The sequence below is a fragment of the Diospyros lotus genome, chromosome 13 (genome assembly GCF_014633365.1).
Source record: "Diospyros lotus cultivar Yz01 chromosome 13, ASM1463336v1, whole genome shotgun sequence".
NCBI classification, from domain to species: domain Eukaryota; kingdom Viridiplantae; phylum Streptophyta; class Magnoliopsida; order Ericales; family Ebenaceae; genus Diospyros; species Diospyros lotus.
Genome location: NC_068350.1, coordinates 17896155 through 17923688, shown reverse-complemented (window position 1 = coordinate 17923688; position 27534 = coordinate 17896155). Strand labels below are relative to the sequence as shown.

Below are 27534 nucleotides of genomic sequence, written 5' to 3'. Positions count from 1 at the left end.
AATATTTATATTTATGTTTAATAGAATAATTTTTTTATAATTTTATATATTGAAAATTAATAAAAAACCTAATATTTTTTATTTACTCATTTTCTCTACATTTTTATTTTTTTAAAAAAAATATTATTTTTATTTATATTTTTTATTTTTTATTTTAATTTTCGTGCAACCTAAATTTCTATTACTTTTCATCACATTTTCTGTTAAAAAAAAATATTCTTTTCATTCCACTCAATCCATTACGTTCTATTCAGTTAAATCTCTCCCAAACACAGTCTCAAACCAAACATGGCCTAAAATTCCAGAGAACCCTGAGCCCTGAAATTCACTGCAGCAACGTATCTATGGAACGCCACGACGTCCTCGTTAATGTACGAAATTAAATTCATCTGGTTCATATAACTCTGCAGCAGTGATGGAAGTCGACGCCGAATCCTCGATCAAGTGTACGATTGCTTACAAATTTCATTTGCGGTTTTGATTACCTTCCCCATTAACAAAGCTAAGTGTTTGCTCAAGTGAATGCGTACTTTTTTGGTCGAATAGGTGAAAAGGACGAGCAGAGCAAGGCAATTATGGTGATACTGGTGGGTGCGCCCGGTAGCGGCAAGTCCACCTTCTGCGACCTCGTCATGGAAGCCTCTACCCGCCCCTGGGTTCGTATCTGCCAGGTTTGTTTCTCTCTCTCTCTTGCAATACCCTGTTGGTGTTTGATAAAATCATAACTGGGCCTCACAGTCGTTGTTTGAGTACTATTTATTGTGCACATTTCGATTAGTAAAGTTAATCAATTATTATTCTTTCTTCTACAGGGTTAATAATATAGATTTCCAAATTTAAGACAGTGTCCAGTAGTTGGAATTAGTGAGAACCTCTATTAGGTGCATCGAAGTTTGGGGAACATCCTACAAATATAATAAGACTTCACGAGTAAAACTCGGGTACGGTTCTGTGGGTGGAAAGTCTAATACAGACTTTATTCTAGCAGGTTGCTGAATCTCATGTCAAAAACTGCATTGAGAACATTGGGAATATGAGAACAATGAACTCAATTGAACTGAAGCCTAGATTGGGTAGATTATTACGTGAGATTGTATGGCTAAATGCTAATTTGTCCTCGTAAAATTGGCAGTGTCAGTGGAAAATCAGCATATCACTACTGTCCCAAGTATCATTAGCGTGATGAGAGCCAACCGGCAAAGTTTCTACTCTGATTTTGACTTCTATCAATAACAATGAAATCTTGGGCAATTGTCGATGAAACTAGTTTTTCCTTGGACAAATATCTGTTGGCTAATAACCCTATCAGCTTACTTCTGATTTCTATTTCAATTGGAAAAATAAATAGACTAACTTTAATTTCTTTACGTTCTTTTTATGTCTCTTTTCTTTTTGTTTCCTTTTCTTCTCACACATCAAGTTTTCAACTGCATGTAATAGAATGAAACTGAATGAAAAACAAAAGATCCAAAAGATCCAACACTGCACAGCATTAACACCCACCCATATTGCACCAGGAACTGTGCTGTTATCAAAATTGCAGAGTTGTACTGATTTCTTTGTTGAGCACAATGGTACTTCATCATTCATGCTGACTGAAAATCACAATGCCTTGACACATGAAACATGAAAAACTATCAACCATAATATCATTGTCTAACCACGTCATTATTATAAGAAAATCCACAAATCACCTTGCTGATCCGTAATTAATAAAGTTAGTAGTAAGTCATAATCTCAACAACAACAACAACAATCAGAAGTCTTAATCTCACTTGGTGGGGTTGGCTACATGAATTGTGAACCTCCAACTATCTCTATCCACGACCATATTTTTTGTAAGGTCAATATATCATGTTTAAGGGCTACACAAGTTATTTTTGCTCTCCCTCTCTCTACAAACTTGCTTCAGTTCACCCACTTGCCTCACAAGTGTCATGACCCTAGGGTTTAGCTAGGGTCTAGGAAGGAATTTGGATAAGAGTTGGAAGAAGATAGAGCAAAGAAGAGGGCAAGGAAGAACAAAACAGAATTGAGGGGGAGAGAGAGAAGCCGTGGGAGAGTATTGAGAGAGGGAATTGAGATTCAAATCATTCATTAAGCCCCTTCCTCTAACTACTCAAGCCTATTTATAGGCTTACAATTGAAAATGTTAACAATAGCAGAAAATACAACTAACAAGGAAAACACGACATGTATTACTAATATATCCTTGGGGTTCCTTGGGGTCATGACAATACACCTATTAGTCTTTTTTTCACATGTACAAGCCATCTAAATCTCATTTCTTTCATTTTATCTACAGTAGGAGCTACTCTTACTCTGTTACTCAGTTTTATCTCATTTTATCTTTATTTTAGGGCCACACATCCACCATAACATTCTATCTCAACTATGCTCAGCCACTCAACATTTTGAGCCATATACCAAAAAAGTGGTCCTATCTGTTATGTTTGCCTCAAGATAGATGATAGGAGATCAGTGCAAGTTTTGAAGATTTATCGGCTGTGTTTATTTTAGACAGTTAGAGTTTTATTTCTCAAAGTGTAATTGTTATATCTTTGGGCGTCTAATTGTAATATCCCATATTTGATTAGTTATATGGGGGGTTCTGCCTCTTCTATAAATAAGAGGGCAAGGCGGTAGTCGAGAGAGATCTAATATTCTTTCAAGCTCTAGGTTGTTATTGTGAGTTCATGTTGTTCTAGAGAAAGTGAGGCTTGTATATGAGTTCTTGGGCTTTTTTGGAGTGAATGAGGGATTGTACTTGAGCGATAGGATTGTATGGGAGCTTGGGTTTTGTACTGATCAATTTCTATTGAATAAAGGCTACTCGATTGAGGGTGTTGGACTGCTAGATGTAGAGCCAATTCAATTGGCTTGAACCAGGATAAAAGGCTGCATCTCATGTGGTTTAATTGTCTTTCTTGTTCTATTTATGTTTTTATTTCTGTTCTTAATTGACTGTTGTGTTGGTTGTATGTTGGCCGGGTGAGTTGAGAGTGTGTTGAGGGGTGTTTGATCAGTTTCTTGTGAGGATTACAAGGCTGCCAGTGCTCCCAATTCTAACACTATCTTATGGCTGTTTGATTAAAAAATAAATAAATAAATAACTTCCCATTCAACTTTTAAAGGAATTTGATGATTGCATAAAATGCTGGACACATTTCACCACTTTAACCATCCTACCTTGATCCTATTCATCACTTTAATAATCCACGCTTCTGTTAGTTTTCAATCTGCTCAACTTGAAACCTTTGGATTCTAAGTTATTTCTTTATTACTATTCACTCCTTACGAATATATACCTAGGCACATCATAGATGTGCTTTGTGAGTTAATCCACTATAAGAGTAAAGAGGTAAGGGCTTAATATAGATTCTTAAAGTAAGCCATTGTAATTGAAGAAGCTTTGATATCTCCGCATGAGGCGTGTGCCTCAGTGCCCAGGTGAGCTCCTCACCTATGTGTATAGGGCTGCACAAAGCTGTGCCTCTGCATGCCTCAGACACGCCTTTGACAACTATGATAAATAGTCCCTAAAGTGTTATTTCTCAACTTGTCTGACATAATTTTTATTTAAGGATAAAGGATCGCATTAGATAATTTTATTAACCAAAAATACCTATTTTGTATGGATTTCCATGATTTTGTTAGAATATTCTCTAGTTTAACTACTTTACTATTCTTCATCTTTCTCAGTACTTGTTTCTTTTGTTTGAATAAATACATCCTTAGCACACGTAATTCCTATCTTCTTCAAAGTTACTAAGATGTCCCAATGTAACACTTGTTTCTCCACATTCTTAATCAACTTTGACAAATACTTCTTGCATCTCTCCCTGATTGTCTCATTTACTAGCACATTTTGATTTTTGTTTTTTATGCATTTCACTTGGCTCAAATTCCCTGTTTTTCTTTCTCTTACTTTGGGTAACTCATATATATGTATCACTTTCCCCATTGCTTGTCTTAAGTTGGCAGTGTAAATGTTTATAAGCTTTTAACTTTGCTTCATTAATTGCCTTCTTTACTTCTTTTTTGGACAAAATATAGCTCTTTAAGTTTTGTTCATTATAACATCCATGTAAAGTCTTGAAGCAAACTTTATTAGTTTTGAATTTTTCTTGTATCTTCTTATTTTACCAAGACTTTTTTCCAATTGCAACTTTTACCTTTGACTCTCCTAGATTTTTTTTTTCCTTTATTTTGAACTGTAGTAGCTATCTCAATCTAAAAATATTTAGTCTCTTCTTCTATAGTCCAATCTCTTCAGCCACATACTTTTGTCTTGAAAATAGCTTGTTTTTTACTTTTTAAATCCCGTTATCTGATAGTTGATCTTTGTTTTGTGCCATTTTCCCTCCATTTTTTGATATGGACATCATTATAAACTATGTTGTGAGTGGTTAGGCATTTTCTGAGCAGAACTTTACACTCCTTACAGCGTAATGGATCCTTTTGTCTCACAAGAAAGTAGTTTATTTAGCTAGTTGATAAGCCATTTTTATTCTGACCAAGTATTCATCTCACTTCTTGAACATACTATTTTCTATGATGAGCTCATGTGCCATGACCAAATTTATAATAGCATTATCCTCATTATTTCTTTCCCCCAATCTGTATCCTCAATGTACATCTCTATCCCCATTTACTTCTCTGCCCATATGACCGTATAAGTCTCCTACTATAAGGATCTGCTCTCTTCTAGGTATTATTCGCACCGACTAAGCCCCTCAAAATTGTCTTGATCTCTTCTTCTAATCTAACCTGTGGTGTGTATGTACTAACAATATTCAGTCTTTTTTTTGAAACAAGCTTAATCGCAATAATCCTGTCTCTTACTCTCTTGCATGTACAATCCCATCCTATAAAGGCTTATTCACAATAACCCCTACCCCGTTTCTTGTACAGTCATTCTTTGAGTACTAACATTTATATTTTGATTCAAGTCAACATTGCATCCTTCTAGTAAACCAATCCCGTCTCTTGGACCCATATAATATTAATTCTTTTCTTGATCATCTTGTCCGCTACTTCCATTGATTTTTCTGTCAAAGCTTAGATGTTTTAGCACAAAATCCTTAATCTCTGATGCTGGACTAACTTTTTGCCTTGCATCCACCCATGAAAATGTGAGAACTCTTGCAGATTTAACATTACATCCAGGCCTTGATGCATTAGCCACAGACTGTTATTGCTCTTAAGTAATGCGTGTCGTCTTGAGGATTATGCCCGAACAATTTATTCATTTGTTTAGAATTCTTGATATGATGAGTTTTAACCTAGCTGTTTTCTACCTAATGCAACTCTCCCACATTATCACTTGGGACTGTCTATGAATAGGAGGATTTTTTCCCTCTGGTAGTAGGAGAAATGCTTTCAAACTAATAATTGAACCCCACAAGCAAAGAATCTCTCAAGTTACTAAACTTGAAGGGTTCTAATACACCAGATATAGTTTCAGTTAAAAAAGAAATTATAATTCCTAATGAAGTTTACAACAAAAGACAAACAAATGTCCGCCTCTAGCTTCTGGCCTGGGTGGTAGTATCAAAATTTTGGTCCTTGATCAATCCATATCATCTTCAGATTTACTGCCATCCTAACCCTTAATTGTTCTTTAGTCTGCTCCTCGATATCTGTGTCTATGTTATGTGATAGTGGGCTTGTCTCTCTATATTATTTTGTGACTAAAATATAAACTAAATGAAATCATTGAAATTTTTCATAAATGCAATTAATATTCTTGGGATGTTTTTATTATTTTAAATTATAAATTTAAGATATATAGTTTTGTTTTTAGCTTGAGTGTGTGAGCCTTGGTAGTAACAGTAAGGTTGCTCATTGACCCAAAGGTCATGGGTTTGAATTGTGAAAACAAGCTGTTGGCAGAAATGCAAGGGGAATACTGTGCATGAATGCATTCTCCCCCAACCCTCACAAAGTGAAGACCCTTGTGCACTAGGGACACCCTCTTGTTTTGTTCTTAGCTTACATTGTAAAAATCATTAATGCCTCAAAATGGCTTTGATGTGCTCAATTTTTCATAATAACATTTAGTTATCAACTCATTCTTTATGGATATTTCTAACTATGGCATAGACTGATTATTAATGGTGGACATAATCTATATAAAATATTTTATTAGGTAATTTAGCTATTACAAATTTCTTTGAAAAGAAACAATATCATCAGCAAAACACATAGATAACAATATGTAGACCTGAATGATGTCTAAGTTCATTTCTTATAGGTAAACTATAGGGATGTAAAATAAGGCTAATGGAAATACATACAATGATCAAGGGGAAAATGGAAATTAGGTCATGAGATAGGAAAATATGGAATGAACTCTTGTTATATACATAGGTAGAGAAGAGCTCATGAGTGATCCATGATAGGTTTGAAATGCTATGGCACCAACCCAAGAAGGGAAGAGGGGGGGGGGGGGGGGGGGTGTGAATTGGGTTATTTAAAAACTTGATGGAACTTGAAAAACTTTTTGATACAAATAGAGGTTTTAGTGATTTAAAACAATAAAACATATAAAATGACAAATGTAAATTAAGAAAGATAAATATGTGAATCAAGTGAGGAATAAACAAATGTTTGGAAAGATAAAGATTAAAGAACACAAGCACAAGTGAATACAAGGGTTTATAGTGGTTCGACTTAACCTAGTCTAATCCACTATCTTAGCTCCTCACTAAGGAAATTACAAACCTCTTGCTTATACAAGCAAGCCCTTTAGCACCTAGCTAGGTATTTCAATCCCTTGCTTCAAAAAGCAAGTCCTTTAGCACAACAAGTTAGGAAATACAAGGTAGATACAAAAGAGAGTTTCTAAGAGTATACACTCTTAGTTACAATGTCTCTCAGTAAAGATACAAGGCTTGAATAAGATGAAACAAATTTAGTACAAAGCCTTTGGGAGAAAAATAAAGCACAAACTCTCGTAAGCTTCAAGTAAAATGATTTGCAATCTTTAGATCAACTCATTCCCATCCATTTGCCTTCTCAAGTTCATCCATGACTTCTATTTATAAGCATTCCACGACCCTTGCCCAAAACTAGCCATTTTTTGATCATTGGAGTTTGAAAAACTAACCGTTATGGCTTTTTGTGAAAAGGGTTAATCGACAGACTAAAATAGATAGTCGACAGAATCAAGTATCAAAACAAGACATAGTCGACAGAACCAATTTATTAATTTTGTTAGTTGACAACGCCAAGGAGTTAGTTGATAGAATTGATTTCTATATTTTGATAGTCAACAAAATGAAAAGCTTTAGTTGACAAAATGAGACTAACAAAGAAATATATACAAAATAACTTACTGTTAGTCGACAGAAGCAAGGATTAGTCGACAGAGCCTAAGGCTTAGTTGACAGATGAAAGTAGTTAGTTGACAGAGCCAATTTATCTATTCTGTTAGTCGACAAACTAAAAGAGTTAGTCGACAGAGTGAGGGACTTAGTCGATAGATGTAATGACTTTAGTCGACAGTTTGAAGGATTAGTCGACAAATGAAGAGCATTTAGTCGACAGATGAATTTGATACATAAATGTCCACATTACAGCATATTTACATTTATTTAGTTTAAGTAAATGTCCATTTACTTTAATACATAAATGTAAATAAGAAAGTACCCCCCTTTGGATTCAATAAAAATATCTAAAAAATCAAAATCCATAACAATAAGAAAATAGAATTTTGGTTTTGATATAAACTTGGGATTTAGCGATTTTACCACCCAAAAAATACGTACCTTCTATTTCTTGAAAAATTCATTAAAAATCATTTTATCAACAATGAATATTAACTATCAAAATACCAGAAGATAGTTTTTCAAAATGAAAACGTTTTCTTATATATTCCCTTATAATGCACTAATCTTCCAGACTTAGAAAAATTATATTAAAGGTAAAAGCATCCACTATCCAATTATTCAAAACCAATTTGGTAAAATTATTTAGGAGATTCTTTTAGATCTTAATACTTGTTTGTGCAAATATCCATCTATAGAAAATTATAAATCATTTGATTTTCATTTTCACAAAGATACTTGAAATTGATTTTTGTTTCCAAATCATATACTTTGATTTAGAGTGTAAAACCATTTGATATTTTTCATCATCAAAACTAAACACAAGAGTAAAACATCAATCCAATCCCATGTTTTCCCTCCTTGCCTCTTCATAAAAAACTTCTTTGGCCATTATCATGCTCAAATTTGCAATAGGAATAGAGTTGCTTGACAATCAATCATTGTCTCCTGTGAGGAGGTTAGCTGCAAAACTCGCGCCTTGTCATGCAATATCGCAATATCGTATTTAGGGCAACTTACTGAATTCTTGTTTTACTAAACCCTAATAATGGGTCATGTAATTTGTGTTGAGAATCCATATTATTGTACTAGCTTAGGTGCTGTATATAGTAGTTGTATCTAGCTTAGCTGATTTGTACATAGCAGTTACAGCAGGTTAGTATAAATACTTGTAACCTCTATCTAAATAGATCTGAATTGGTTTTTCCCTCCAATCTCTCTTTTCCCACTCTTCTTTTCTCTCAGTTCTGCATATCATTTCACAATTTGCAACAAAATTTCCATCTTTAAACTTCAAATTTACGGACCTCAAGGAGGCGGCATTATGTGTCTGATGTGCCTTTAGTACATATTATTTCTTGTAGAGACTCAAACATTAGTGTTCTGAACAACATGGTTGAACTCAGTGTAGTTGATCTGCCTTCCCACTAACCAGCGTTTTATCCCAGTCTTTACTATTCTTGCCTTAAGACTTGATTCCATTGCCTTCAAGGGGGATCAATGGGATCCTTGCAGTAAAATATATCCTTCATTCTTTGTCTGTAATTACATAATTTTAAGATGTTTAATTAATCATGGGCTAACATCTTTCATTTCATTTCACAGAGAGAGAAGCACAATTCTGAGACTATTTGTGCGTAATGCAGGCACTTTGATATGATTTTTGTTGAAAGACATCATTATAACCTTGTCAAATGTCAATTGAAGGACACAATAATATAGGCCAAGAATATAAAAGCTAGGAACTTATGTTATCTTCGCAGTAAACAATATCAAATTTATATGAAATGCCACCACATGAGGAGGAAACAACATCAATATCAAATTTATGTGGAACACCACCAAATGAGGAGGAAACATGATAGATATGTGATATTCACTAATAATAACTGGCAAACATAAATCTCTTTCAAGTTCCAAGCATCTACTCAAAAACATTGATGAATAACGAGACAGAAAATAAAGCAAGCTTACTCTTCTTCGTCACTTTTCCTCACTTCCAATAGAAGAGTGGAGATAAAAGCAGTGCACACTGTGATACTTTAGTGGCACCATTATTTATACACTCTGCTGAGTTGCAAACTTTCAAAAACAAAATCTGACAAAGATGTTATTTAGCTGAAAATCAGTACATGCAATGCAGTACTAAATCCACTTTCCTAAAGCTCACTACCATGGAAGCCATTTCTGACTTTTATTCAAGATGCCACCATCCTTGTGAATGAGTCTGGTAGTCTGGTACATGGGTGCGGACCCACCCTAAACTCTTTTGACAAAGAACCTTCTATATCTCTGGAACCTAGGGCAAGCATTTTGTAAGTATGAAAGGCCCTTTTGATTGATGGCAAGTTCATTATATTATAAGGTTATCTTAACCCTCTGTAATTTTTTTATTGATGGGATATGGTTTCCACTCAGCTAGACTCTTCTACATCAATGCACAGGACAGTATTGGTGCCGGTAAAGCGGGAACAAAAACTCAGTGTCTTACAGCTGCAGCTGCTGCATTGAAAGATGGAAAAAGTGTATTTATCGACAGATGCAATCTTGATATGGAACAACGTGCTAACTTTATGAAGCTTGGTAGCCCACAAGTAGATATGCATGCTCTGGTGCTTGATCTTCCTGCAAAGCTTTGCATATCCCGTTCTGTAAAGAGGACTGGGCATGAAGGAAATTTACAAGGTGGAAAAGCTGCAGCTGTTGTGAATAGAATGTTGCAAAAGAAGGAATTACCTAAACTCAGTGAAGGATTTTCGAGGATCACTTTTTGCCAGAATGAAAATGATGTTCAAGGGGCTATTAGCATCTATAGTGCTCTTGGCCCAATGGATTCCCTTCCAAGTGGCTGCTTTGGCCAGAAAAACCCTGATACCAAAATTCAGCTTGGTATAATGAAGTTCCTCAAAAAAGTGAATACCCCTGTTAATACTGCATCCAGAGAAAATAGCTCAAAAGATTCTGTGACCACTGATTTTGTCAAAGACAATGATTCTGGATTTAAAGGGCCAGAAGATGCTAGTGGAACTGCTGGTAAGGTAAAGGAACATGAAGATCTGGCTGTGGGTTCTGTTAATTGCGATTCTTCTTTTGGCAATATTCCAACTTTGGCATTTCCATCTATTTCAACTGCTGATTTCCAGTTTGATCTTGAAAAGGCATCTGATATTATTGTTGAGAAAGTTGAGGAGTTTGTGACTAAGCTTGGAAATGCTAGGCTTGTTCTTGTTGACTTATCTCGTGAATCCAAGATCTTGGCTTTGGTTAGGGCTAAGGCTAGATGGAAGAATATTAACTCTGATAAGTTCCTGACGTTTGTGGGAAATATAACTCGACTATATTCTGAAGGAGGTTTACGCTGCAATGTGATAGCTAATGCTGCTAATTGGTAAGCTTTTCCTTGAAAAATTTCATTTCTTTCATGTATAAACATTTATCTCTTCCTAGAAATTAGAAGCTTGTATTCTTTGGCTTGATACATGCAGTGCTAGTCTTAAGAATCAGTAACTGTGGCACTGCTTCCCAAAAGTTCAGGTTTGGATCAGATTCTGCCCACTATTTTTTCTTGTTATCCATGCAGTAATAACCATAAAGTGCCTGTCTTAATTTTTACCATAGAGATTGAAACTTCAACAATGGCTTTGAGTCCTCTCTATTTGGGTAAATTACAACAATCCCTGAGGGTGAGCCCTAGTAGCAATGGCAAGGTTGCTCCTTTGTGACCAGGAGGTAATGGATTTGAGTAGTGGAAACAACCTTTGTACAAAAAAAGAAAAAAAAAAAAAATTAGGGGAAGGCTGCATATGAATATGACCCTAGTAAAGTGGGAAGTCTCTTACATTGGGGATGCCTTTTGACACAACATTCGTGAGGTTTGAGCTAAAAACATAGTATCTAATGTAGTTAAATTTAGAGTTTTTTATTTTTGTACTTCAAATTTTAATTTTCTTGTTTATGAGATTAGGATTTTAAATTTTGTAATTTGAATGTAATAGATTTTGTGATAGGTATAGTTTGAAATTAGTCCTAGTTGTTCTAGGATTTTCATTCTACAAATAGGGATTATTGATGTAAACAGAAGGATAGTTGAATATTGATTACTTAGTCTCTAATTTGGTTCTTCCCATCTCCTTTCTTGGTTCCTTTTCCCCTATTTGTTTCTTCTCCTCCTCTCTCCCTTCCTTTTGATTTCTTCTTTCTGTTCTCTTTCTAGTTTCCTTCCACTTTCTTCTTCTTCTTTATCCTGCATCAGTGTCCTCATGATTCATTGACCATGCAGGCGACATGATAGGACATGCAACGTGGAAGCTCGTGGGACAAGCTCTGAAGGTTCCAAAGTTATTTGGTTAGGAGAGATTAGGATAGACGGTTTGAATTTGTAATTGTAAAGATGTGGATAAAGATCATGTTACAGTTTTGCTCGAGTTTTAGCTTTGGAGACTTAGAAGAAATCAGTGGAGTTGATTATGATATACAAGCGACAGATTAGTTAATTAGGGTTTTTCTAACGGTAACTAATGTATTAGGGGTATGTGGGAGATTGTGATGTCTTATGTACTTCTAGGTTAGTCTGCCCAAAATGTCGATAAATGAGAGGGCATAGGGTAGTCGCTTGGCATCAATCATTCTATTCTCATGTTGTTGAACGAGTATAGTAAAGGAGAGGAAAGGCTGTGAGTAGAATAGTTTTTGTAATCTCGTGAGAGAGGATTGTACTCGTGGGTGTGAGAAGAGAAGGACTCTTATGTACTGATTTCTTGTTCTAGTGGATTGCACTTTGGATTGGAGTAAGTTGGATGTAGGGCTGATTTTCGTCGGTCTGAACCAGGATATATCGTGCGCCTCTTGTGTTGGTTTGGTTGTTTCTTTCACTATTTTTCATTCCTTTTAATTTTGTTCATGCATTTTAGTTTCATATTTCTGTTGATTGGGTTGATTTCGGGTGAGGAGTGTGAGAGATTGGCATGTGTAAACATTGATTGAGTTTTCTAAAGAACTCCTAATCCTAACAGATCAAAAGGGGTATTCTACTCCTTTATACACGGGTTCGAAGGCTATAAATAGGGGGGTCTCCCCTCAGTTGTATTCGTTCCATTCTCAATAGAGTTTTTAGAGTTTTCTCTGCAAGCTCTCAGCTCTCTTGTTCTCTCTTTTGCTTTCTTGAATTCTCTTGTGGTAGTAGTTCTAGCGATATGAAGATCTTGGGGCAAGAGCAGTTTTGAAGAAAGGCTAACTCAACCACCCCAAGAGGGTGATGTGTTGAGAGTAAAAATGATGATATAAAAGATAAAGTTAAGCCTTTATATAAGAACTTAAGCTTTTAGATGAGATAATAGTTAACAATTCAATATGGTATCAAAATAAGCAAAGGTCTTGAGTTAAAACCTCACTGCTAACCCAATATTTAAATTTAGAGGATGGAAAGGAGGACTCGTGCTTCAAACAAGTCCCATAAGAAGGCAGTTAGCTCAACAGACATCAGGCTCAGGAGAAGTGGAAACTATGCTGGAGAGCCTAATCTAGAGGATGGAAAGAGTGGAGCACAAAATAGGCACGCTAGAAGATCATTTCACGACCTAGTTCGAATAGATGAAGGAAGACATTAAGTCTCTCCCAGAGGTAGGTAGATAGATTACTAGCTGATAGACCAAATGGAGGCTAGGTTGATGGAGGCCATCACCATGTTAGGGACTTAGATTGACATTTTCTAGACAACTTCGAGTGTTGGTGTTGGTCCAAGATCGAGTGGGACTCAAGATGATTTGTGGATTTACTACCAAAGCCCAAAGAATTCAAGGGGGTTTGGGATGCTAGCGAAGCAGAGAACTTTCTATGGCAAATGGAATGCTACTTCAAGGGAATCAACATCCACGGTTAGTTTGTTAAGATTGATATTGCTACTTACTTTCTCTTTAGTACTACTGCGCATTGGTGGCAAAGCAAACATGCAGACAAAAAGAAGTGTCAAATCAATACTAGGGAGAAGTTCAAGATAGAATTGAAGAAACAATTCTACTCAGACAATGTGGTTTATGAATCAAGGATGAAGTTGAAGAGATTGGAACACAAGTCATCAATCCAAGACTACATTACGAATTATACTATTGTAGCCTTGCAGGTTTCAACTTTGTTGAGGAAGCCCTATTCTTCTTCAAGGATGGACTTTAGAATTGGGCAAAGCAGGAGGACTTTAGAATTGGGCAAAGCAGGAGGTTCAGAGACAAAAGGTGGAGATGGTGGATGAAGCCATCACTGTTGTGGAGTCCTTAATTGAATATTAAAAAGAGTCCCTTTAAGAAACCTAAGGACTCTTCGAAGACCCACTCATCTAAGGGTGGGAGAGAAGGGAAAGAACTCTTACAAAAACAAAGGCAAGGGTAAGGAGGGCCAACCTCATAGGCGCAAGGAATATGAGGAGGAGAAGTCATCCTTTGTTCCATGGGCAAGCTACTAAATTTGCCAAGGTCCCCACCAGGTAAAAGACTGCCCCAAACTAGAGAAGTTGGCTACATTGGAGAATGTACAACAAAACTCGGGAGCAAATTGGTCAACTACAATGGGTTTACTAACCGTCCTTAATGTGGTGAAGGTGACAACAACTGTGAAGAAGATTCCAAAAGGGTTAATGTACATTCTAGCCCTCATTAAATGAAATAAAGAGTACAAGCTTTTGTAAGCATAAAAACGTATTCTATTAAAAAAGCAATCATTAAAAAAAACTAAACAAGAATTAGGGTTACAACTTTAACAAATAATTAGATATCATTTTTCATCTATATTTTATACTTATTTACAAGTTCATAGAATCATAAACAAGCATAAGGAAAATTATCCCTAATGTAAACCTATCCCCAATCAGTCAACCCTAATTTACAACAATCCATGGACAATCAATCCTTAATTTACAATCAATCAACAATTCGTAATTTATAGCTGATGGGAGGCCAGGCTGCCGAGCTGATGGAAGGCTGAGCTGCCGAGCTAATGGAGTTATATGTGAAGACGTGTCTTGTGTGCCAACAGGACAAAGGGGAGCATCATTTTCCAAGTGTGCTATTGGAGCCATTACCCATCTTGGAGCAACCTTGGGAGAGTGTCTCCTTGGATTTTATCTCAACATTGCCTTAGGTAGAGGGATGCAAGTCCATTCTTCTTGTGGTGGATTGCTTTTCCGAGTACAATACTTTCATCTTAGCATTGCTAGATTGCAAGGCAAAGGGGGCAGCACGACTGTTATTCTGCTGTGGTAAAGTATTATGAGTAAAAACTATTGTCAGCTATTAAGATCCCAGATTCATCAAGAAATTGTGGATGGGGTTGTTAAAACTCCTTGGCTCGAAGCTTCATTTCTCTATTAGCTTTCACCCTCAAGCAAATGGCTAGATGGAGTGGGTCAACAGTCTATTGGAGTGCTATTTGCAGCACTTTGTTTATGTCAACTTGCATCGTTGGATGCGGTTACTGGATGTTGCACAGTTTTCTTAAAACTTATAATAGAGTAAGACCACGATAAAAGCTCATTAAGATTGCTAGGGGTCAAACAATCCATGATTCCACTTATAGTAAAGGACCACTGTAAAAGCCTATTCCATGGTGACATCTTGGCAAGAGAAGGCTAATGAGACTCGGGCTGTCCTTGTGAAGGAAACGAAATGAATGAAGAAATGGGCGGATTAGAAAGGCACTCGATGTAGTTTTAATTCGACAACATGGTTATGGTGAAAGTGATACCCTTTTAGATCTAGAAGTACAAGGGCCCATATCCAATCTTGGCGAAGTGGGGAAGGTTTCCTATCCCTTCCCTAAAGATCCATTTGGTCTTTCATGTTAGTCTCGGATCTAGAAGTACAAGGGCCTATATTTAGTCTTGGCAAAGGTGGGGAAGGTTTCCTACCAACTTGCCTTACCCCTTACCCTAAAGATCCACTTGGTCTTCCATGTTAGGCTCCTAAAGCCTTACCATGAAGATCATGAAGTCCTAGATCTAACCGTGTCACTTAGGGCACCTTTAGTGGTGACTAAATCATTTAAGAAGGTGATGAAGAATATTCTGGCAGACTAGTTTGTGGAGAAGAGTAGTGTGTCGCGCCACACAGAGTACCTGATCTAGTTGAAGGGGCTATCCAATAGCGAGGCCAACTAGGAGGTCGAGGAAGACTTGTGGCATTCAACGAGCTAATTGGTCACTATTAGCACTCAATAGGGACGTTGCCATAGAAGATGGGGGAGGATGTTTCAACCCATCAAATCAAGGACTATGTTATTTAATTGAGAAATAAAGGCTCTGCCATGCAAGCGGCATGTGGCGATTACGAAGAGTTCTATTGATGATCCAAATGACTAGGACACGATAGGGTCATGATTGAGACACGTTAGGGATGTAACTAGACATGCTGTAAGGATGCAAATATTTGGCCATGTGGGGGGGATTGGGTTAACTGCGTCCCACGGTGTGAGAGGATTCCTCTAAATGTTTGCCACACAAGACAATGTGATAGGACGTGTCATGGAAACCTATGGCACAAGTTTTGGAAGGTTCAAGAGTGTTTTGATTGGAAGATATTGGTATGGATGGGTTTGAATTTGTAATTGTAAAGATGTAGATAAAGATTAGTATTAGTATTCCGGTCTTTTATACCCCAGCCTAAAGGCTATAAATATGGGGTCTCCCCTCAATTGTATGCATTCCATTCTCAGTAGAGTTTTGTTTTGTCTACAAGCTCTCTTGTTTTCTCTTTTGCTCTCTTGAGTTCTCTTGTGGTGGTAGTTCTAGCGGCTTAAAGATCCTGGGCGAGAGTGGTTTCGAAGAAAGGTCAACTTAGCTATCACTAAGAGGGTGATTGTGAGTTAGGTGCCTGCACAATTGGCTTAATAGGTTCCAAGGTCATGAAATTAAGCTAGTGGATAGAGGGTTACCTTTATCTTTTATATTATTATATTTACTCTCAACAGGCTTCCTCACATGAGGTTAGGCTTTGCTGCAAATTGGTCCAAATACATATAACTATTTAAATATTGGATTAGCAGTGAGGTTTAAACTCAAGATCTTTTCCTACTCTAATTCCATGCTAAATTGCTAACCACTATTTCATCTAAAAGTTTAAGCTAGTAAATAAAGGGTTAACATTATCTTTTACATTAGTATATTTGCTCTAAACAAGTACAAGTTGGCTCGACAAAGTACCCTATGAAAATATGATTTGCTATAATTTGTTTCCCCACAGATAATATATTAAAGTAGAAACTTTAGGGAATAAGTTATAGTCCTCTTGATATACTTGGCTTGTAGGGTTTTCTAGATCCATGCATGTAATACTTGTTGAAATTTGCCTGTATGAGTCAAATTTCTAGTTGTTCACTCTCTTTTGAGAGTATTACTTAGAAATTATCAAAGACAATGTCTTTATTGAATTAAAAATGAATGTGTACACTATCTTCTTTTAAGGAGAGGATTATTAGCAAAGAAGGAAAGAAATAATAAACAGCATCCTACCTTCTTAATTTACATTATTGTCTTTCTATATTTACATAATATTTACATAAAACATTGATCCTAGAGATCAGCCTTAATTGAGCATAATTCCAGCACTCCCTCTCAAGCTAGTTTGTAGATATCTTCCATAGCCAGCTTGCCAGTGTCAAACTGCTTCTTGTGAAGACCCTTAGTTAGAACATCAACAATTTGTTCGGTTGTTGGAAGGTATGGCATGCATATTACTCCAGCATCAATCTTCTCCTTGATGAAATGTTTGTCCACCTCTATATGTTTTGTACGGTCATGCAATACTGGATTATGAGCTATAGAGATAGCAGCCTTGTTGTCATAGTAGACTTTTATAGGTACTGAATGAGAAAACTTCAGCTCTTCAAGTATTCGTTTGATCCACATTCCCTCACAAATTCCATGGGCAATAGCTCTAAACTCTGCTTTTGCACTACTTCTAGCCACTACATTTTGTTTTTTACTTCGCTAAGTGAGTAGGTTACCCCTAACAAAAGAATAGTAGCCCAAAGTAGATCTCCTATCATTAACACTTCCTGCCCAATCTGCAGGTGACCATGTTTCTTGAACAGTAACCCTTTGCCAGGTGTCCTTTTTAGATATCTTAGGATTCTGTAGACCACCTCGAAATGCTTTGGCCCTGGTGAGTGCATAAACTGACTTGCCATACTAACTGCAAAAGCAATATCTGGCCGCGTATAAGACAAGTAGATTAACCTGCCCACAAGTCTCTGATATTGTTCTATGTCCTTCACTTCGTTAGCTTTAGCAGCCTGTAGTTTCACATTAAGCTCAATGGGAGTCTCCAACATCCTGCAATCGAGTAAACCTGTTTCTCCAAGAAGATCAAGAACATATTTTCTCTGATTAACAAAGATATCTTCTTTGGATCTTGTAAACTCCATTCCAAGAAAGTATTTTAGAATTCCCAGGTCCTTAATTTGGAACTCCTTCGCAAGTTTCTGCTTAAGGGCTGCTAACTTTGTCTCATCATCACCAGTTAAAATAATGTCATCAACATAAACAATCAAAATTGCAACTTTACCATCTTTTTAGTGTTTATAAAATATAGTGTAATCTGCCTGACTCTAAAGGAATTCATAACTGGTAACTGTCTTTCCAAAACGTTCAAACCATGCTCTTGGTGACTGTTGGAAACCGTGCAAGGATTTCTTCAGCCTACATACTTTGTCACTCCCAAGTTTCTTTTCGAATCCCGGAGGTAAACTCATGAAGACCTCCTCTTCAAGATCACCATTAAGAAACACATTTTTGACATCAAGTTTGTGTAGAGGCCAATTTGAATTTACTGCAAGAGACAATAGGACTCTGATAGTTTATTTTAGCAACAGGAGCAAAGGTCTCCTAGTAGTCAATTCCATAAGTCTAGGTGAAACCCTTAGCCACAAGTCTGGCTTTGTACCTATCAACACTCCCATCAGCCTTACACTTTACTGTAAACACCCATTTACACCCTACTATTTTCTTACCTTTGGGCAAATAAACTATCTCCCAAGTGTCACTTCGCCTTAGAGCATTCATCTCCTCTATGACTGCTAATTTTCAATTCGGATCATCCAAAGCTTCCTGTATATTCCTTGGAACAAACAAGTGTGAAATCCTAGATGTGAAAGCTTTATGATTTTTTGATAGTCTATGGTAAGAGAGATATTTAGCAATAGAATGTTTAGTGCAACTTTTGACACCTTTCCTAATGGCTATAAGAACATCAAGATCAGGAATAGTAGGTAAATAATTGATAATAGTTGAAGAATCAACTGGGGAACTATTGGGCACAGTTGAAGAAAGTAAACTAGAAGTTGAAATGGGATTTCTTGAACTTACAGTCTCATTGCTCGGGTTTTCAAACTGGTTTTGTGCAGAGTTGATATTCAGGTCTTTGTTCCTTTGATGAAATCTCTACCTAGCATAAACCTGAAGCTCAGAATTCAGATCATGATGATCAGTCTGTAGTACTTCTCCCCTTGCACAAGAAACCCTTTCACTAGGCACCAAAGAACTAGAACCAGAATCTCTTAAGTAACCATTATTAGAACCATGTGGTTCTTGAGCAGGACAAATTGAGTTTGGAAGTGGGATAGAAACATCCCCAAAATTATCTTCAACTCCATGTTTCTCCCTCTGAAGAGAATTTTGGGTAAAATAGGGTTGTTTTTCAAAAAACGAAACATCCATACTAATAAAGAATGTTTTTGTGTGAGGATCATAACACTTGTAGCCTTTTTGATGTAAGGCATAACCCAAAAAAACACATTTGATAGCCCTATTGATTAGGTATATGAACATACACAGTACATTCAAAAACTTTGATAGGAAGATCCAAATGTAACCGAGTGTTGGGAAAAACTTCTTTCAAGCACTCAAGAGGTGTTTTGTACTTTAATACTTTAGTGGGCATCCTATTTATCAAATAGGACGCCGTCAAAACAGGTTCACCCCATAAATATTTTGGAATATGCATAGAAAACATTATGGCACGTGCGACTTCGAGTAAATGTTTGTTTTTACGTTCAGCAATGCCATTTTGTTGAGGAGTATTCTGACAAGTAGATGTGTGGTGAATACCTTTTGTTTTAAAAAAATCCCCCAAGTGCTCTTTAAAATACTCGGTGCCATTGTCAGAGTGTAAAATACCAATTTTGGTTTGAAATTGATTTTCAATCATAGTGTAAAAATTTTTGAATAAGTATTCCACTTCAGATTTTTTTTGCATCAAATAAATCCAACACAAACGTGTATGATCATCAATAAAGGTAGCATATCATCGTTTTCTAGAAAGAGTAGAAATTTTAGGTGGACGCCAAACATCACTATGAATTATATAAAAAGGTTGGACGCTTGGTAAGGTCTTGGTAAATATGTAGAACGATGATTTTTTGCCAAGATGCAATTGTCATATTGAGAAAATGAATAATCTATTCCTTTAAACAAATCAGGAAATAAATGTTTCAAATAGGCAAAACTAGGATGACCAAGTCTAAGATGCCATAGCATTATTGTGTCTGGAACAGGAATTGAACTAGTACTATTAAAGCCCTGAGCTTTTTTATTACCAACAGAGATATCATCAAAGTAATAAAGACCTTCAATCATCTTAGCACGCCCAATCATTGTCCCCAAGGTCTGGTTTTGAAATTCACAATGAGAGTCAAAGAAAGTAACACGACAATTAGAATCTTTACACATTTTACTAACAGACAAACGATTGCAGGCTAAGTTAGGAACATGGAGGACAGAAGTGAGATTAATATTCTCAGTTAGTTTAATAAGCTTTTTGCTTGCAATGGGTGAAAAACTACCATCAGCGATTCGGATTTTTTCATTGCCAAAGCAAGGAGAATAGGTATTAAAGAAATGAGAAGAACTAGTCATATGATCGAAGGCTCCGGAATCTATAACCCATGGAGAGAAATGAAGACAAGAAAGGGCATTAGGTTTTCTACTTGTGTGTGCCAAGGAAACACTAGGAATACCAGATGAGGAATTGGATCTTAACAGCTACAAGAGTTGATCAATTTGCTCTTTGTTGAAGGGACCAGTATCAACCCCATTGGCAGTAGGGACCCTACGGTGGTTCTTTTCTCCTTACTTACTGCTCTTCCAATTAACCGGTTTGCCATGAAGTTTCCAGCAAGTCTCACGAGTATGGCGTGGCTTGTTGTAATGATCACACCAGACCCGAGGTCGCTCATTGCTCCTACGCTGATAATTTGCAGCCTTATAGGCAGTAATTATGGCAGAATTTTCAAGGGAGTCACCAGTGATCTTTTTTCCTAGCATGACACTCCTTTGGCTTTCTTCTCTTCTAACTTCAGCAGATACGTCACCAATAGAAGGAAGGGGAGACCGCCCAATGATCATTCCTCGCACTTCATCAAATTCGATATTGAGACAAGCAAGAAACTTGTAAATACGACTATCTTCAACCAGTTTTTGTGGTGGTTGCAATTATCTGTAGATTTTCACTCATACGTGTTGAAGAGATCAAGATCTTGCCACAATCGCTTCAAAGAATGGAAGTACTTAGTGACAGAATCATCTCCTTGTCGGACCTCTCTCAATTTCAAAGTCAATTCAAAAACCTGAGATTGGTTCCCCAGGTCGGAGTACATTTGATTTACATTATCCCACAATTCCTTTGCAGTAGGATAACATATATAATTAGAACTGATATCTTCATCCATGGAATTGACCAGCCATGTCATTACCATGGAGTTTTCAGCATCCCAAATGGAGTGCAATGGATCATCTGCTGCAAGTTCCTTCTTCTCCCCTGTGATGTAGCCAATTTTCCCTTGCCCACAAATATACATCTGGATAGATTGAGACCAATAAAGAAAATTATCACCATTTAAACGAATGGTGGTGATTTGAACAGAATGGGTACTAGAATGGGTCGCTAGAATTTTTTTCTGGATGGCAGCGGCAAGATTTGGGATGGATTCAGATGTAACTTCTGACATAACTGAACTAGTTGGAAGTGGAAGAACAGGAAGAGAAACACGGTTAACAAAACTTGGGAGGTGGCTGTTGGTGTAAGGACAGCAACAACCCTAGGATGCAGTGGTGACTTTGGGTTGTGGTGGCTGGTGGTCGGATGGCGTCTGAAACGGCCGCGTTGGGTGTGGCGGTCAACGGCGTGTGAACCAGCCACGTTGACGAGCTCTGAAGAGGCCGCGACCGATGGCTATGGTAGACCAATGGCTTTGAAGCGGCCGCATTGATGGGTATCGGATCTGAGATCGGCGGCGGCTAGGGTGGCCGATGGCAGTGGCTAGGGATGGCCATAGGCTGATGGGTATCGGATCTAATGGATGAAGAGGCAGCTTAGGGTTTCACAAGAAATGGAAGGTTGTGATTAAAAGGCTGCCTAGGGTTTTTCACAGTGTATGGTTGTGATTTAATCCTGCTCTAATACCAACTCAGAAATTATCAAAGACAATGTCTTTATTGAATTAAAAATGAATGTGTACACTATCCTCTTTTAAGGAGAGGATTATTAGCAAAGAAGGAAAGAAATAATAGACAGCATCCTACCATCCTAATTTACATTATTGTCTTTCTATATTTACATAATATTTTACATAAAACACTGATCCTAGAGATCAGCCTTAATTGAGCATAATTCCAGCAGTATTGCTGCATATACTTGCAGAGAAAATTGTTATGTTGTTGAATGGTTTTCTGCTAAGTTTATGAAGCATGCTTTGTTCTGATTGCTTCCTTGTCCTTCTTGGCGAACTAGCAAAACGGCTGTAGTATTGCATCAAACATTATACTATAGTAAAGTTGTATTTTTTTATAAATTGTTGAACTGAAGCTTTCTGCAGGCGGTTAAAACCTGGAGGTGGAGGTGTCAATGCTGCTGTATATAGTGCTGCAGGTCCAGACCTGGATGTGGCAACCAAGGAACGTGCTAGGTCTCTTTCCCCTGGAAAAGCTTTGGTTGTACCTCTTCCTTCAACTTCTCCCTTGTTTATTAGGGAAGGGGTTACCCATGTCATACATGTTCTTGGTCCAAATATGAACCCACAAAGGCCAAACTTTCTCAACAATGACTATATGAAGGGTTGCAAAATTCTTCGTGAGGCTTACACTTCAGTTTTTGATGGTTTTGCATCTATAATTAGTTTCCAAGAACCACAGCATAAGGATACGACTGAAAGACATGGATCTGCACTGTCAGAGTCCCCACTTGACTGTCAGATAAGTTGTATGAATCAATATTCAAATGCTGATCAGAAGGTCAAGAGAGAGGGTATCTATGAATCCGAGAGAAACAAAAAGTGCAAAGGCCTTCAAGAAGAATGTGGGAGTGAAGCAACTGGTGCTACAGACATAAAGGAGAATACAAGTAGTGGAAAGAAAAATGAAAGCAAGCCTGCGGCCTGGGGGTCGTGGGCTCAAGCTCTTTATCGTATTGCCATGCAGCCTGAGAAGCATAAAGATACTGTGTTAGAGATCTCAGATGACATTGTTTTGCTGAATGATCTTTATCCAAAAGTAAATGAGCCCTCTCTCTCTCTCTCTTACACACACACACACACACACAAAAGAAATGCTTAGCATTGAACTCAAAAGAAATTAAATGCCCATGCCTCTTTGCAGGCAAAAAAGCACCTTTTAGTTTTGGCACGTTGCAATGGTCTTGACCAACTTGCTGATGTCCGTAAAGAACACCTTGAGCTATTAAGGACAATGCATGCTGTGGGCTTGAAGTGGGCTGAGAAATATCTAAGTGAAGACAAAACATTAGTTTTCCGCCTTGGGTACCATTCGGTATGTACTCTTAATGCTCTAGCTGTTGGTTAATCTTTTTATCATCTTATTTTACTTTCCCATTTTCAGAGTTAATTTGACAGTGTGTAGGATACAGGATTCTTTTGTATTTGTTTAGCATGCGTGTGCAAGTACTTATGGTGAATTTTTCAATGCTTCTGCATGTCTAATTGAACACACAGAGACACACAAAGTAGGGTAAAGGTAAAGTAGAAGAGTTTTCTAGGAAAGAATGCATAAAATTTTCATGCCATGCGTAAAAAATCCTTTATGCTAATTTAAAAACACTGTTCTGTTCTAAAATAAATAAGTAAATATTTATAAAATACAAAATCAAGTTGTGTCCTGTATAAGGGCGTGAGTTAGATAAATCCAACATTTGGATACAAACACACACACATTTCGAGGAGTTGAAGTCGCTTATGCTCAATCGGAATCCTTACATGGCCGAAGAGTTCTTCGTGTCAAGCTTTATTAGTGGGCTAAGTGATGATCTCAGGCCATGGTGAAGATGATGAGGCCAAGAACGATGCAAGAAGCAGCTGAGAATGCCCTATTATAGGAATTGACAGTAGAAGCCTTGATGAGGAAGCAGAGGAATCAAGGCAAGGGAGGAAATTATGGCTTAGCACAACCCACGGGAAGGGTATAAGGGAAAGAGATGTTCAGAGTAGGGGCAGGGACCAAGTTTCAAGCACTGTCGTTGCCGCCTCCTGCTCCTACGGGGCATCAAGGGAGAAAACTCTTGGAGCAACGAAGACAAGAAAGACTATGCTATAGGTGTGGGGATAAGTACTTCCCCGAACACCAATGCAAGAGACAATTAATCTTGTTGGAAGGGGTGAGATAGAAGAAGATGCAGGGGAGGAAATCGTGGTCATGGTGAGTGATTGGGAGGAGGATAATGGAGCTATTTCATTGCACGCTATAAAAGGAGTGTTCAACAGTAAGATCATCAAGGTTGAGGGAAAAGTTCAAGAAGGCACTCCCATGGTATTGATTAACAGTGAGAGTACCCACAGTTTTATTGACAAAGGGACAACCAAGAGGGTGAATTGTGAGCTATCAAATACACAACCCCTATTAGTGATAGTACTTAATGGGAGTAAGGTGATGAGCAAGTTAGCCCGTTTGGAATTTTGTTGAATGATACAGGGGGAAACCTTTAAAGCTGATCTAAGGTTGTTAAAGCTTGGGGGATGCCAGATCGTTTTGAGGGTTGACTAGATGAAAGGGGTAAGCCCTATCAACTTCGACTTCAACAAGATGGAAGTCACATTGGAGAAGGAAGGAAGGAGGGTAACCCTCCAAGGTAATATGGAATCAGGGGTCTGCAAGATGATTTATGGAAAACAACTGCAGAACTTGCTCAAATACAAACTCTCCCAAGTGGCTCAATTATTTTCAATTGAGGCAAGGGAGAAGATGGAGGATCAAGTGGAACAGAAAGGACAATGTGTGATGGCAACCAACAATCAGACAACATCCCCATGGTAGGTACATGAATTGACTTCCTTAGATACACTACTGATTGAATTTCAAGACTTATTTGTAGAACCTACGGACCTTCCTCCTGAAAGACCATTTGACCATTCTATTCCCCTAAAACCTAATGCAAAACCAGTTAATATCCAGTCCTATAGGTACCCTCCTAAACTCAAAACCGAGATTGAAAAATTAGTTAAAGAAATGTTGGACCATTCTATAATTCGTCCCAACAGAAGCCCATTTGTCTCACCTGTCCTCTTGGTGAAAAAGAAGGATGGAACCTGGCGTTTTTGTATTGACTACCGCCAGTTAAACACTATTAACAGTGAAAGACAAATTTCCTATTCCAATTTTGAAGACCTATTGGATGAACTAAGCCATGCCTCAGTATTTTCCAAACTAGACCTGAGATTTAGATACCACAAAATCCAGATGAATCCAATTGACATTCCCAAAACAGCCTTTAAAACCCACCATGGACATTATGAGTTTACAGTAATACCATTTGGATTAACCAATGCACCAGCCACATTTCAAGCCCTAATGAATCACATCTTTGAACCCTATCTTAGAAAGTTTGTGCTGGTGTTCTTTGATGACATTTTGATCTACAACCCTACCTTCTCCTAGCACCTTAGGACTGCATTCCAAGTCCTTAGATTCATTCGATTGTATATCAAAAGGTCCAAATGTGCCTTTGCTCAAAAACATGTGGAATACTTAGGGCATGTGATTTCCAGTGGAGTTAACACAGACCCCAAGAAGATATCTGTTATGGTTGCTTGGGCTAGACTGGCTAATGTCAGGGCTTTGAGAGGGTTTTTGGGGCTAACTGGTTATTACAAACAATTTGTGAAAAACCATGGGGTGATTAGCAAACCCATGATTGAATTGTTAAAGAATGATGGTTTTAGGTGGGATGAAAAGGCAGAGGCTGCATTTAGTCAATTAAAATAGGCCATGAGTGAGGTTTCAGTGTTGGGGTTACTTGATTTTAGTAGGCCATTTACTTTGGAGACTGATGCTAATGCTACTAGGGTGGGAGCTATTTTGGCACAAGATGGCCGGCCCTTGGCTTTCCTTAGTCAGGCCTTGGCCCCAAGGCACCAATGGCTTAGCACATATGACAAAGAGCTATTGGTTGTATTTAAGGCAGTGGATAAATGGAGATATTACTTGGAAGGGAGACAATTCATAATCAAAACCGATCATGAGAGCCTTAAGTTTCTTCTACAACAAAAGCTACACACTAACTTACAAAGGAAAGGTATGGCCAAGGTAATGTGGTTGAATTATGTGATACAATTCAGGAAGGGAAAGAGAATGTGGCTGCGAATGCTTTATCAAGATGCCATGAGGAGGGGACTAGCGCAACCATCACTGCCTTGGTATCGAATTGTTACTAGGAAGTGGCAGCAAATTATGACGAGGGGATGTGGACGAGAGAGTTAATGGAGCAGTTGAGTATTGACAACAATAGCAGGCAGGGATACTTTATACTCAATGGGTTGATTAGATATCGTGGGAGGTTGGTGATCGGGAATTGTGAGGCCTTGAAGAATAAAATCCTTCAAACCATGCATGATTCTCCCCTTGGAGGGCACTCAGGGATTTAAAACACCTACCGGAAGGTGAAGCAGGTGTTCTATTGGCCTAGTTTAAAAAAATCAGTGATGGAGTTCGTCCTCAATTGTGACACATGCAAAAGGTGCAAGCATGAGTCAGTGGCACGACCTGGACTTCTCCAGCCCCTTCGCATTCTAGATTAGGCATGGGCTAATATCACTATGGATTTTATAGAGGGCTTACCTAGGTCAAAAAGGAAGAATTGTGTCCTAATGGTGGTGGATAGGCTGACTAAATTCAGCCATTTCTTGAGTTTTATCCCACCCATTTACTGCACAAGAAGTAGCTAAGCTCTTCGTGGACAGTGTGGTTAAGCTGCATGGAGTACCCCAAACAATTGCTTTTGATAGGGATAAGGTGTTTACTAGCTTATTTTGGCAAGAGCTACTAAGGTCCCTAGGCTCTAAGCTCCACAACCTATCACCCGAAGACGAATGGCCAATTCGAGCAAGTAAATCAGTGTCTTGAAACTTATCTAAGGTGTTTCTGTTTTCTGCAACCTAAGGGATGGCACAAATGGTTGTCCTTAGCCCAATGGTGGTATAATTCTTGCCACCACCGTTCTATTAATGTGACACCATTTGAAGCCCTATATGGTTACAAACCTAATCTACTGCCATCTATTGAGGGCCGACTATAGTAGCAGTCGTGGATGCCTATTTTTAGCGTAGGTAGCACACTCTATAGACCCTGAAGACGGAATTGGCCAAGGCTCAAAATCGAATGAAGCAACTAGCAGATAAGAAAAGGAGTGAAAGGGTGTTTGAGGAAAGGGAAGAAGTGTATCTCAAGCTCAACCAACCTCACCTAAGGTCCCTCTAAGCAGTCGGTTTCTTAATTGAGTCCCAAATTTTATGGCCCTTATCCAATTGCAAGAATTGGACAAGTAGCTTACAGGTTGCAACTACCTGAGAGAACACACATTCACCCTGTGTTCCATGTCTATCTCTTGAAGAAGTCAACTAGAAACAATGTGGTCAATCAAGCCCTTCCCTCTCATCTCAGTGGGGATGAACCATCAGCCACACCAGTAGTCATTTTGAACAAAAAGGTAACCTACCAACAAGGGGCTCCCCTAACCCAAGTATTAGTTCAGTGGTCATCACTACACCCTGGCAATAATACTTGGGAGTACTTGCCAGAGCTTCTCTAGCAGTTTCCCAATGCGGCCAACCTCTCTACATTCTTGGGGACAAGAAGTAGTTTAAGGAGGGGAGAATTGTTGTGTACCTAAGTTGGAACTATTGTATTAAGGGGGAATTATGGCTGTAATAAGTTATAATTAGA

The 27534-nt window shown here is 37.9% G+C and overlaps 1 protein-coding gene across 2 annotated transcripts in view; it reads left to right on the top strand.

Annotated features, from left to right (window-relative positions):
- The first annotated feature begins 249 nt into the window (after positions 1 to 249).
- Positions 250 to 27534, top strand: part of LOC127788689 (transcription factor bHLH140) — a 29838-nt gene continuing 2553 nt past the window's right edge. Inside the window, exons 1-5 of one of the 2 annotated variants that reach the window (XM_052317260.1) lie at positions 250 to 446; positions 547 to 671; positions 9776 to 10719; positions 22185 to 22857; positions 22963 to 23133. In XM_052317260.1, coding sequence (XP_052173220.1) covers positions 416 to 446; positions 547 to 671; positions 9776 to 10719; positions 22185 to 22857; positions 22963 to 23133 — 1944 coding nt within the window. In that variant the 5' untranslated portion in view covers positions 250 to 415. Of the gene's footprint in view, positions 447 to 546; positions 672 to 9775; positions 10720 to 22184; positions 22858 to 22962; positions 23134 to 27534 lie in introns of those variants that run through there. The other variant, XM_052317261.1, reaches the window with a different exon arrangement.